The sequence below is a fragment of the Ipomoea triloba genome, chromosome 2, assembly GCF_003576645.1.
Source record: "Ipomoea triloba cultivar NCNSP0323 chromosome 2, ASM357664v1".
Taxonomy (NCBI): domain Eukaryota; kingdom Viridiplantae; phylum Streptophyta; class Magnoliopsida; order Solanales; family Convolvulaceae; genus Ipomoea; species Ipomoea triloba.
The window spans coordinates 2,852,573-2,866,818 of NC_044917.1; the positions used below are offsets into that span (position 1 = coordinate 2,852,573).

Consider the following 14,246-nt stretch of genomic DNA (forward strand, 5'->3'; position numbering starts at 1 on the left):
TTTTACCTCTTTTTTCCTCTTCTCATTTTACTCTCTCTTACCTGGCATTAAAAAAAATTATAAAAAATTTTGTATTGTTGAGACGTGGAACTGTGAGATTAAGTTTTTAAATTTTGTGGACGCAACCCAAACAGAATCCAGACACAAAAAATTGTAAAGAATTATTCAAATTATTGATTTAAGTTCGGAAGATTTTGTGGCAAGATAGAGTAGCATGGAGCAATTTAGCACCACATGACAACATTACACCTTATCCAAGAGACAAGGGAAGCAAATTTAGAGGGGGTCCAGCTCAACCCAAGTGCTAGGCAGAATGGGGGAAAGAGATGACCCAATTTTCTGTTGCTGCTTCTTCTGCTCAAAGCCTTCACACCCATTGCTCATTCTTCCATGGCTCTGCTAATCGCCACTCAAAGCCACTCTCATCACCCTCGCCCACCATTCATCACCCCGCCAGGTTTTCAATCCGAGGTCAGGCTTCTACTCTTTTATTTTTATTATTATTATTATTATTACGAGGAAAACCCGCAGTTATTAATCAATCAAATGCTTATATTAGTTAAATCCGGTAAACAACTTTAGCTGGCAAATCAATCTATGTTGTTCGTAGTTGACCTCCAAATCAAGAAAATCAATAAGTCACTCTAGCTCAGAGTCGATTACTAAGTCAAATGTATAATAGAATTTGTAACCTTGTGGCTACTAACTTCTTTAAATCATGGCAAATTCTACCATGGACCAGTGTCTATCTTGCATTGTAGACTCTGGTTCAAAATAAATGATTCTGTATTTGTAGTTAACACATTTTGTTCTGCAATTGATAGTTTCTATACCTGTAGTTATCATATGTGTCAGCAATTATCAAGTTATTTGTTTAAGTTAACTGAAGGTACAGAATTTTTGTATCAGGTTCACACAATATGAACCTTGGTCCATGGTATAACAATTGTTAAATCACTATTTCATGTCATATGTTGTCCTGTTAAAGAAACCTTTTGTTTGTTGTAACAATCTGTTGTTTGTATACAAAGGGCATGTTAAAGTTTAAAACAGTCTACTAGAATGCATATATTAATAGTTGTGATTGAAAAGAAACTGGTATGCAAATCTCTGAAACTGAAGATCTTTCACTGCCATTATGATGGCAAATGGGTTGCAGTTGCAAATGACTCAGAAAGAGGCAAGCTGTCTTCTGATGTTATTACCAGTGAAAGATCAGATGCTGACAAGCTGGTAGATGGCATGGATTTCGGCGAACTCTGCAATGAGTTTGAGTGCATTAGCAGCCCTTCAGTTGAAGCCACTGCAAGGCTGCTTGTCAAGAACATCATAGAACTTCGCGAGGGCAACAGCGCCATTGGAACATATGCAGTGTCTGTCAAATACAAGGTATGTCTGCAGACTTAGATGTCAATCTTAGCCGAAATCAATGAGCTGGCTTGATGGGACCGAAAAATTTTAGAGTTAAAAAAATTAATTAGCCCCGAAATCGATGTCTGACATATGGAACGGGTTAGCCTGAAAATTAGTGGGTTAGCCCGATACCTCGAGCCACTTAATACTGAACAAAATATATAGGGAATGTATATGTAAGCTTTGTAAATAAAATTTTAATAAATTTATTAGAAAATATTTTTTTTTTATGAAAATAAATAATGAAAAATGAAAAAAATGTAAGTTTATATTGATTTAATGATGTACAAATTTATATTTATTAGTGTAAATGCTCTAGTTTATTAAAATTGAAAGTGCCAAAGTTGTAGTTAAGCCTGCCTGATGCTGATAAGCCCAACGGTCCGAGGTTTTAGGGTTAAGGTTAAAAAATTTAAACCGACCAAAAAAAATTCAATAAATCTGACAGTTTGATAGAGCTAGTCCAAAATCAAACAAACTAGCCCGATTGACGTCCCTACTTCTAATGTCTTCTGGAGATAAAGATTCTTGTATTGCATCTTTAATATGAATCTGGCTATAGTACTCCTTTTGGATGAAACTGTCTGAAATACTCTACAACTATGATCACTAAGACAAGGCCTAATGAATCCATTCCCATACTAAAAATGCAAAGTGAAGGGTTTCTGCAGAATAGAACAGCAAGTTCAAAGGTAATGAATTATGAATGTTTGTTGACAATTAATCATTCATCCTTAACATCTTGACAAAGTGCAGGATCCGGTCCGGAGTTTCACTGGTCGAGAAAAGTACAACAGGCCCCTGTGGATAACAGATGCATTAGAAAACCCCACAGCTGTAAGTTCTGCAACTCTGGAAATCTAGCTAGTTTGCAAGCTCTACAGGTTCGAAATTGTTTTGCAGAACTTATGTAGCCTTTCTGTCTTTCTCTGCCATTGTAGAGTGTGCAAGAAATGGTGATGTTATCGACCAGTGTCTTGAACATCAAGTGGACAATCAGAGGAAAACCGAAATCTGTTCTTGCTGGCATAGCGGGTGATGTTATAATCAAAGTTGACTCCAAGTTCACTCTGAACCAGATCAGTGGGCAAGTGGTTGAGCATGAAGAAGTGTGGGACTTATCGTCATCATCTGTCGTTGCTCGAACGTATTTCTGGACATCGAGGCGGCTGTATGCCAGCATCGAGGCCGGGAAGGACACTGCAGACTTTGTGAAGGACGTGACGAGAAGATTCACCACAGAAAACAAAAACATGGAGGTTTATCCAGACTCCTATAGTGATCCAACTAAGGTACTTAGTTATTCCAATGTATGCTATCTCTAAAGTTTCCTTAAAGGACATGTTCCATCTCAACTAAACGTCTAAACTGATAGACTGCATTGCATTTTGGTTGTTCAGTTTTTCAACTAAACGTCTAGACTGATAGACTTCATAGCGTTTTAGTTGTTCAGTTTTTCAACTAAACGTCTAAACTGATAGACTGCATTGCGTTTTGGTTGTTCAGTTTTTCAACTAAACGTCTAAACTGATAGACTGCATTGCGTTTTGGCTGTTCAGTTTTTCAACTAAACGTCTAAACTGATAGACTGCATTACGTTTTGGTTGTTCAGTTTTTCCAGAGGGACGACGACTTCCAGAGAGACTTCTATCAGATTGCACTGTTTCTGGCAGTTGTGTATTTAGTCATACAGTTTTTGAGGACAACCTTGTAAGTAACATTGTGTTTCCCTCATGTTAAGTGCTTCTGTTCTATATCTGTAAGTATTGATGATGTTGTATCAACTACATACACTCAAAAGCTATAACACCAACTTATACTTCATTGTAATGTAATGCAATGCTAAATCACCATTGTTATTGGCACTGCTGATACACAATTTTATAGGGTTTTATATATCAGTTTCTGTATGTTTGTACCTGTGATTTGAATGTAAATAGCTGTAAAAATAATGAAAAGAGGGGGAAACCTTGAATCACTTGAGCAATTTGGAATTTATGTCATTTATGGGCTTTGGGGCTGGTCCATAGAGTGCAGGTTATAGTTTGGCAATAGTTATTATACCATGGGCCCGAGTCTACCTTGCAAGGTGGACTCGTGTCTATTTACATACTGAATATTCACAATTTACATACTGAATGTTCACAATTTTAATTGTGAACTTCAGTATGTAAATTGTGAGCATTCTGTTTATTGTGAACGTTTAATATGTAAATTGTGTATTTTGGACCCAGGTCCACAGTGCTAGGTGAACTAAAGTCCACGGAATAATTTGCTGTAGTTTGGCCAAGTCGGAAAGTTGGGTTATTAAAAATAATAAAATGGTCTAGTGGTAAGGTGAGAATTCAATTCTGACCACGAATATTGGAAGTTTGAGTTTGGATTGTATGTTGAGTCTTGAAGCTAAATTGACTTGATTTACTTTCTCGTAGATCTATAGACGAATTTATAGAATTCATGATATATAGTACAAGTCTAGAAACTTAAGTTATGAATATAATAAAATGCTTTCAAAAAAAAAAAAAGAATATAATAAAATAAAATGAAAAGATGCCAGGAAATGTTGAAATGAAAAGTGAGGAAAAGGTGGGATGAAAACATGGCTTTTTGGCAGTCCTTATACTGTGGACCATGAGTCATGGTTGATACTGCAGTTGCGTTGAACTGATACTGCAGTTGTGTTGAAAGGATGCTGCAGTTGTGTTAAAAAGGAACTGCAGTTGCGCGAAACAGAGGTCGTGTCATTCATCTGAAACTGCAGTTGTGTTGAAAAGATACTGCAGTTGTGTTGAAAGGATACTGCTGTTGTGTTGAATAGATGAACGGTCTCGGTTCTGTGCATCTGCAGTTTCCTTTCAACACAACTGCAGTATCCTTTCAATACAACTACAGTATCAGCTATGATCATGGTCCACAATGCATTGTGGACCATGGTCCACCATATAATTTGCGGCTTTTTGGGGCTGCCCATTCAGGAACCCTTCTACTTTAACTTTGATACATGTACCTGGCTCCGTAAAGAAAGATGGAGAAAATGAGAGGGTGAAAAAGAAGACACTGTTATTGTCGGGAAAATAATTATTTCAGTCTTTCAATTATTGACGGAATCATTATTGATTCTTTAAACTTCTATAAAATGAAAGTTTTAGGTGGTGAACTGGTGATTTTGATTTATTTAAAAGGTGATTTTTTATATTTATTTAAAAAATGCTAATGCCAGTTGGACCTAAGAGCACCATTGCACAAAGCATGGTGGACCTGTAAAGATGATGCGCTTTTACCATGGAAATATTTGGATAATTACATAGAAAACAAAATAGCAATGGGCATAGAAAATGTTTTCAAATGAACCAAACAAAGAAATAAAATCAGTTTTTTTTCAAATTTAAGGAAAACATTTTCCAATCAACCAAACATGCCATTAAAGTATGAAGTTGTGCTATTTAAGAAAAATAGAGAAGTAGGAAGTAAAATTCCATTAATAGCAACTGGACTTCAAACTCGTGACTTTCCATTTGAGAGAGCCGCAAAGGTGTTATTGAGCTATAACAAAATTCATTGAGGAAAAGACCAAAAGTGCCATTTTTGCTGACAATTCAAGAAGTAAAACTGGTAACACTCGTGACATACTTAGAGATTGAATTTGCGCTATTACCATATAATTCATGTACGAAAAAGTGTAATTTTCTTTAATTTCAATTTAAATTCATCACGTGTTTTTGGTTCTTGATGTTAACATGAGAACAACCTGCAAGCTCAGCACAATCAAAGATAGATGTTGAAAATGAATGAAAACAACAAAAGGGAAGCAATGCAAGTTGCACTTAATGAATGCAACCCAAATAGACAGTTGGAATGATTAGAACCAAACAGATGTAACCATATTCTGATTTTTGTAGCAATGATAAACAACTGCAAGTTGAAGCAAAAGGGGCCTGCTTGGCCACAGAATATCATTAATGGAACAAATTTTTAATGAATCACACAAGTTTATCAACTGACAAAAGAATCTGGAACAAGAACATAGGATCATAAAAAGATGGCACTTTGGATGCTACAAAATTCCAATTCTTACCACACTTGATAGGGGAAGAGAGATGGGGGATCCCCAGGCACTAATAAAGTGGGGCATACCTCTCCTGTCCAGAATGAATGCCAATGGCCATACAACAACTTTTCCCCTTGTAGAAAAACAATACCCTAATGATATTTTTAAAGATACACAAAAATGAAATCTGGGTCGCAAAATTCAAATCTAGACCTTTGGTTGTTTTACCCTTTATTGGTTTTCGTCTTTGTCTTTGTCCCTCCTGCTGCGGTTTTATCTTCCTCGTGTTCCGGCTCATACCTTGGCAAGGTTAATAAGGTGTCTGCACGAGACACCGCTTGAAGGGAAGACCAGTCTTTCCAACCTTCTTCTTGCTCGGAGGTTTCCTCGTTGCTCTCTTCTAAATATTCCTCGCTTTCTTGTCCAGGGACATCTTCACCGTTTCGAGCAGTGCTAGAGTGGCCCTTTACCTTGTCATTGGAGGCAGAAGATATATTGTTTGAGTGTGAATCGAGGAAGAGGCAGACAACAGCACAGTCATCGACTTTGGAAGTTGGGTATTTGGTCCTCCAGGCTCGAACAGCTCTTTCAACCAGCACTTTAGCTGCAGATGAGCGTGCAGGCGCTGAAGCCACAATCTCTACCACCTCGTCATTTGAAAGCACATCCCAAATCTGCGATATTTTATGAATTCATGTGTACAGTGGAGATAGGAAAAAAGAATCCAAGCATATGAAGATATAAAGAATCGAAATCAGATTCAATACCCCATCTGTTGCCAAGATAATAAATTCATCTCTCTCTGTTAAACGCCTGTATGAAACTTCTGGTACAGAGATGAGACCAAAATCCTTGAGGCAAAAATCTCCAAAAGCACGTGCCATGGCAAGGCCAGGAGAGTCTGTATTTGGCAGCCACACTCTTGCAATCTCAGGCTCGTCACGAAGAGCAAATACACGTCCTTTACACTTGCGAATCCTCTCGGCTTCAGCTGTCAGATAAAAGAACAAAAAGAAAATGAAATCAAGATAATAATATTTGAAAGACAAATGAATTTGGAAATTCTTGTGGGAAAGTTATTCAGTTAAATTGGTTTGGGAACAACCGTCACAGGATATCCATGATAAGAGAGGGAAATTAAACCCATAGGACTTCATTAAACTTCAAAATAAATAAGTAATAACATAAATTGTCAATTTCAGAAAGAAGATCAGCATGCAGTCAGCAAGATATATGTATACCCGGAATACTAGGCTTGAGATCCACAGTCAACTGCACAGCAGTAAGAGAGTTGTCTTTATCTCTTGTACCCATTACAGCTCTAGAGTCTCCAACATTCCCGATTATAAGATCCTGGCCCTGATAAAGCAATAAATTGATAATCATGAAAGGCTTCATGAAAAATAATAAGATAGTCAAGAATCATGCCTAGGTACCTGTTTCACAAGAGTTACTGCAGTTGTCCCACTGCAGAAACAATCAATACTTGTGGTCCTCAGTTCCCTATCCATGATCTTAAACGCCTTTAAAAATGAATCCTTCAATGTCAGAAAGATATCTGGTTGTTTATGAGTTTCTTCAACATCAATAGATGCCATTGGAACTTCATCAGTGGATAGGAGGGAAGCACTCTCAGAATTCATAGCCGAATTTAGATTGATCTCTATAAGGACATCCTCACCTTTAGTATTAACTTCCCAGATCGCACTTAATTTCAAGGGAAGAGAATCCCTCACTCTTTTTGCAACCATGTGACCATAGGGACCATGGCCATCAAAGACTCCACAAAAAACAGTATCAGTTCTTGAACCGAAATTCTGAAAATAGTAAAAATAAAAAATAATCAGAGACACTGCTCCCTTTACAGGAAAGATGAGTCAGATTACAGCAGAAGGTATAGAAGATGAAACATGGGATGATCATATGCATAAGAAAAATGAGCCATCTAATAGAAATTTAGGTGCTACAGTCCATGTATTATAAGCAAGTCAAGAAGATGAGAGCTGGGGCATGGGAGAAAGGAAGCAAAACTTCAAGTGAATTCATGGGTTATATCAAAGCATAGGTTGACACTGGACAAAGAATTGCAATCCTAGAGAGACAGAGAGAGAGGAACAAAAAATACACTGCAGGAATTTATATATGAGTAATGAAGAACACATATACTGATGCTCATGAAACATTATAGCTGTATAACTCAAGATATGAAACAGTGCGATTAAAACATAAGAAGTGAGTGCAAGGACTGCACCTCCCAAACAATCATTGCATCTTGATTGGGCCCTTTCTTGCCTTGCTGTGTAAAGAGAGCAGCCACATCATTGGAGCCACTCAAGAACCTGCGCCCCGGGATCCTATGCAGTTGTTCTTCCTTCCTATAATCAAAGGAAGAATTCCTGGACCCAGGCCTCTTCTTAGAATTCTTCCTCTTCCTCCCAACAGCAGATGTGGGAGATTGGAGAGGGCTCCTGCTTTCAGAAGACAAGCAGGACCCCATCTGGAGGGCCCTGACTACATTCAACAAGCACTCCACAGCTGCAACACAACCACACCCCCTATTTTCCGTATTCGACTCCGTCACAGCTCTCTTACTGATAACCTTCCCAAGTTCTTCAAAATCAACTCTCCCAACCCTCCACTTGATCCAAACAATTCACCAGATCCAGTGCCAAATTTCAATCCAATTTCACTACAAAAAAGGACTCTAATTCCTTGCAGCCTTAATAAAGTAATGCGCCTTTCAATGGCAGACAAGTATATATGTTAATCACTAAATGATCCTTATAAAAGACTAACACGAATTCAATAATAATAATAATAGTCTAATAATAACAAACTACCTTTTCTTTCCCTTTTCTGCACTTTACCAGAATTATTACAGATATAGGAGCAAGCATAAAGAACAGATCTTTCTAAGCAGAGCCCTTTTATAAATTCATTTAATATGAACAATCCAATAAGTACCTTTCTCTCTCCCCCCTCTCGCAATCCACTCTATCACTGCTTGCAAAACCAATAATTCGGGGAGATCACCTGAAATGCTCAAAATCCCGAATCCCCCACTTCCATTTCTGCTGAAACAAGCTAAGATTCCCAATCGATTCAGGTCTGGAAGAGTGCCATTCCTCAAATCAAATCAAAATTAATGCACAGACAAGCTCAGAGTTCCACGATAATTGGTCAAATATAGAAATATATTAAAATAAATCGCTAAAAAGAGTAGGAATAGCAATGAACAACGCAGAGTCGGAGAGAGATATGAGGAGAGAATTGAGATCGCAAAAAAGCCGCCGATGAGAATTCTTCAATTTTGGAGAGAGAGAGAGAGAGAGAGATTGCATAGCAAAGCGAGAAATTATTTATCTGGCTGTCATGACTCAGGCCGTCTACATGTAATATGCATTTATCAACTGTATTATATAGTTTATACTTATTTTATGTGTCTAATTTAATTAATATGAAATTATTTTAAATTTAATTTTTTAATATTAAATTTAATATTAATAACAGATTTACATATTTAAAAATTATACTAAAAAGTATTATAAAAATAAAATTTTAATTAAAAATAATTACAAATTACTTAAAGATAAGTAAAAAAAAAAATTAATTTAATCGATGAATAATAAACATGACTGATAGATTGAGATAGATGAAATATATATTACTCTGTATTGTACAGTTTGTACCTCACCATTTCCATCATTATATTCTCACAGATTCAGGATGAAATATGTTTGCAATCTAATATCTATATTCAACATATATATAAAATATATGCGATCTAATTAAACTTAGGGGTGTTTGTTTCAATTCTCAAACAACGGAATTGAAATCAGAATTAGAATCAAATACTTGTAATGTTAATACGTTTAAATAGAAGAAAAATAACGTCTTTGTTTTATGGTAAATAATAATTGGAATCAAAGTAAATAAATAATTAATTAAAATTAAAATAAATAAATATATAATACACACACATATATATGCAATGATTTTTTCTTATTTTTTTATTCCATTGTGCAAAAGTGTGAGAAAAAAAAAAGTAATGATGAGTTTTATGATTTCTGCAGGATTTGAATATAATAGTAGGATAACAAAAGTAGACAAACAAACATGACAATATACCTCAAATACAAAAGTTTCCAACCAAATGCTACATTAGTCTCCTTTTTTTTTTTTGAACAACTACATTAGACTTTTAATGGATGCGAAGTTATATATTTTAACTTTGTATCAAAGTTAAAGTTTATTTTACAACTAGTTATATATACACACTATATGCGCAATTAAATAACGTCTAATGAATAGTAAATAGTTTATAAAATTAAAGGGTCAAAATAAATAAAGAAACATATAATCTTAGGTAGAGTGACTACATCCACCATCCAACTCACTCTTATACTTTTTCCAAATTGACTCAACAAATTATACACTGAGCCATGGTTCATATTGCAATATGAATCATTGATAAATGTTCATTTTTAGTATACTGAATTTTTTTAAATAGTATTTTAAAAAATGGTCTACCGGCCATATAATGATTGAATCGACCCCAACCCCCAACTTGAAGTAGTTATTTTTTTTCAAAACCTGCCTTTACACCACTAGATTATTTTTTTGTTAGATGCACAACACCTATTATCATTCAATTAAAAATTAAAAACTATGATCTATGTTGGGTGGATTCAGGTGAATATTTACGAGTCAGGACTATAATTGTTATTCACTTATTCCTACCTAAGTCAAGATATTATGTCTAATCTTTCATTTAAACTTTAAATTGAATCAAAATGTATCTTTCAATTCTAGGGTCGTGTACTTATACCATTTCCATCATTTTCAGAATTCATGATGGGACAATGTTATTTTGGAAACGAACAAAATAAAACTGTGTTACGTAAATCTTTATAGATAAGAGTAAAGCAATAAAAAAAATGGATTGATCGTCAGAGAGTATGGAATGTCACTATTCCACATATTTATACATTTCGGACAAATTAATTATATAGTAACAATAATGGCTACTAATATTTAATGTCCATTGTTTAAGTTATAAGTCTAGTCCATTGGTTAAGACAAGAGAAACCCATAAATTTTAAAGAAACACAGATGTGATACATCTATATAAATCTCATAATAAAGTATTACAGAATATATTTTTGTATATTAACATTGATTAATTTCTTGTGAGGTTTAAAACAAATTGAGTGTGCATCGAATAAATAAATAAATAAATAAATATAATACATATACATACACCATGTGTGTACACACACACACATATATATATATATAGTGTATGTATATTTTTCATTTTTTCTCCATTATTTTTTATTTCCTTGTTTAAAAGTATATGAGTAAAAGCGTAATGAATTTTATAATTACTATTGAATTTTGTTTTATTGAATTTTGTTTTCAGTAATAGAATAACAAAAGTAGACAAATAAACATAATAATGAAAATATCAAATTCATGGTAGAATGTAAAAGTTTACAACCAAACACCACATTAGTGTGTATGCATTTTCATTGAGAAAGAACAGATCAGATTCTTCAATTTCAATTTTAATTTTATTAATTACTGTAAAATATTTCTTAAGCTTTCCTTTCGTCAAACTCCATTTGATTTGCCCCCCAAAAATATATTATTTTTAAATTATATTTAAGATTATCCAATTGGCAACTATAGATTATATTATTAATAATTGCTAGAAGTTATTGTGGGAAACGTAACCGTGACCAGATTATGTTTGTATGGAAGATCTTATTAATTGCATGCAAATGCCAACTCACTATAAACACCCAAAATCTTATTCATTACCATCATTATATCACGGATTATGATGTATACAATATGGAATCTGATCCAAACCATATCGTTTTAAAATAACATAATTAACAATCATTTCTACTGTCAAAAGACCTTGTGGTCTAGTAGCATCAAACTCTTCCCTTTATACGGGGTGGTGGATTCGAGTCTCAGTGGAGTCAATACTGACTCCTTCAATACTGCATTGTAATAGACTTAATAGTATTCCAAAAAATAAAAACAATCATTTCCACCTTCAAATTGAGAAGGTCAATAAGTCGGGCTATGAGAAGTTGATTGGATAAATGTATTTGGATGAGACATAATGTCCACGTGGCAAATAAAGAAGATAACAAAAGTACAAAACAGGAGTATAGCTTATATATATGTAGACAGATCAGCGGACGTGTTGTTTCATAAGAGTAGATAGGGAAGGAAATCCATGCCAACCAGGCAGCCCATGGTTTGGGTGCATGCACACAGGTCACGTGATGACAGGTCGTGTTGTTTCCGTTACAATGGCAGATCACGGTGGGGTGGAGATTATTGGATCAGATCATCGCTTTATCCACGACCAGTCGTCGACCACAGTCTTTAATTCAACACGCTATATATAGTTATCTACCATTCTACCCAACAATTACGCCTGGACTTTGCTTTGCTCTAACGACAATCTATCTATCCACATCATTTTTTGTTTACGTGACAATTCGAGCGGGAAAAGCTAACCACACTTTCCAAATAAACCAAAATCTTTTCTTATTTATTTGTTCATGTTGGATTGGATATTATGTATTAGAAAATACACCGGGGTATATAGATACAAGTAGAAAGTATAATATAGTAGTTTGGGTAGTTAAGATTAAGAGTTGGAAGGTCCTGAGCTTATAAATGTTATAGAGAGAAAATGCTCCAAATCCTCCTTATGGCATATATATATATATATATATATATTGGGGGGGGTGGGGGGGGGGGAGAGAATATTCAACATGTCCTCCATGTGTCTTAGGTAGATTCAATGGTGAGATTATGCTTGCTAAGTGTCCTTAGAGTTTTGACATGTGATTATATTTGGTTGGATTCATCTTGATGTTCATATCCTGATCAGCAGCTTGGTCAGACGCGATAGGTCGAGGACTAGTATACGTGCATGCAAGGCGAGCGGTAAGTTCATTTGGTAATGAGGTCGGGAGGTCTACTAGTAATGAGACCGGGAGTTGGGAGGTCTACTAATTAATAGTGAGATTGGGAAGTAGTCATGCCCTCTCAAGGTCGAGAAATGCACTAGTGTGCTCGAGAAATGTACTAGGGAGGTCGAAAAAATACACTAGTGAGCTCTGTAGGGCAAGTGAATTGTCCTATAACCCTATCAGGATACATGTAGTTTAGTATTCGATCTCGGATCAGGTAGTCGGTCTAAGCCTAATATTATATGAAACTTAGGAAACACGTGATAACAAGTATGTGAAATACAACTCTGGAATTTTGGCCAAATTTTAAAAGAATGATTTTCTTAATTGTTTTGAATATTACTTTCTTAATGTTTTGGGGGATCAAACTTGTAATTAATGTCCTTGATTTACTATATGTATTTAGTCCAAGTCCTTAGTTTGAGGTATATATATATATACTAGTTTTTCTCATGCGCGATGCGCAAAAAATATGTGCTCAATATTAGTATTTTATATTAAAATTTTAAATATTTAAATTTTAATATAGTAAATAATAATAATAATAATAATAATGTAAAATATTTTTATAAATTGAATATTTATATTTTAAAAAATAACTAACATATAACTCTAATATTTAATGTGTATATACTATTATTATTATTATTAAAGAAGATAAGAAAATATATGGTGGATGCATGTGCATAGTAAAAATAGTGGAAAAGATAACGGAAGTTATAACAGTAGGGGTATATTTGTCCAAAATATTATGTAGTACAACTTTTATAGCATAATGTACAAAAAAACTTAACGGAAAAAACGGACATAAATGAGGGGTATAACCTTCATTCACATTTATTATTTTTTTAGATATATATATTGGAAAAGGGGTTTGTAATAGGTTTGTAATTTTTTTTTTCACTAAGAACAATAACAATATCATATATTTTTACGAGTTTATACTCAATTTCCAACTCCAACCTTAGAGAGAGTCTTAAAGTGGTTGCTCATCCACCAGACCATTGTCCTAAAGCCTAGCTATATTCTCTTTATTTTTTTTAACAACAATAATGTAGACTACCCGATTCAATTTTAAAATATATTATGAAATCAAAAATGGATTTACAGTAATTTATAAATATTTATCTAGAAAAACATTGATAACGAGGATATAATATAATGGAAAGAAATTTCCTAAATTCATAGAGACAGAGACTTTGTTTTGTTAAATTATTGAGAAGTTGTTGGACGTAGTTGTTGGCTTTTAGCATGTTCTAAACTTCTTGTGTATAATAATAACAATTAATATAATACTCTAATAATAAAATTTGTCTTACCAAGCACCGATTAACATATTATTAATGCCTTTTACACGTGATATAACATAAAGTGAATATAGTGTAAGTCTATAGGTCTTCTCCGTGGTACCCAATATAAACTCAAAAGTGAAATATAATTGTATGAATTAAGAGGTGTGCCAATCAACACTTTCAATAAAAACTATAAAATAATAAAAATGTTGATATGATATTGATAAAAGTACTTAATTGACAGATTGGCCAAATTATGAAACAATATCATTTTGCATAAACGTACGTATAAAATTTTGTAGGTTGGCAATTTGTATTAGTTGGCCATTCTCCAACTACCCAATCCAGTTTTAAAATATATTATCAAATCAAATATGGATTTACAATAATAATAACAATAATAATAATAATAATAATAATAATAATAAACAAATGGAAAATGTTGATATTGATTAAAGTACTTAATTGACAGGTTGGCCAACACGCAAATAA

At 34.1% G+C, this 14,246-nt stretch overlaps 2 protein-coding genes across 4 annotated transcripts; one reads left to right on the forward strand and one right to left on the reverse strand.

Moving 5' to 3' along the window:
- The first annotated feature begins 223 nt into the window (after positions 1-223).
- LOC116004061 lies at positions 224-3,314 on the forward strand. Its single transcript, XM_031244000.1, has 5 exons — positions 224-471; positions 1,160-1,389; positions 2,170-2,250; positions 2,355-2,705; positions 3,026-3,314. The coding sequence occupies exons 1-5, from the start codon at positions 327-329 to the stop codon at positions 3,125-3,127; spliced, it is 909 nt and encodes a 302-aa protein (XP_031099860.1). The 5' UTR covers positions 224-326; the 3' UTR covers positions 3,128-3,314.
- Positions 3,315-5,332: 2,018 nt separating this feature from the next.
- Positions 5,333-8,825, reverse strand: LOC116009909 (probable protein phosphatase 2C 33). Of its 3 annotated transcripts, none has more exons than XM_031249096.1 (6): positions 8,426-8,825; positions 7,713-8,150; positions 6,898-7,278; positions 6,703-6,820; positions 6,229-6,452; positions 5,333-6,135 (listed from the first exon to the last, which is right to left on the reverse strand). In XM_031249096.1, exons 2-6 carry the CDS (start codon positions 7,956-7,958, stop codon positions 5,686-5,688), a joined length of 1,419 nt encoding a protein of 472 aa, XP_031104956.1. In that variant the 5' UTR covers positions 7,959-8,150; positions 8,426-8,825; the 3' UTR covers positions 5,333-5,685. The 3 variants fall into 3 exon arrangements, with proteins under 3 accessions (XP_031104956.1, XP_031104955.1, XP_031104954.1); XM_031249095.1 differs by having other exon boundaries at positions 7,713-8,198; XM_031249094.1 differs by having other exon boundaries at positions 7,713-8,198; positions 8,302-8,825.
- Between the last annotated feature and the right edge of the window lie 5,421 nt (positions 8,826-14,246).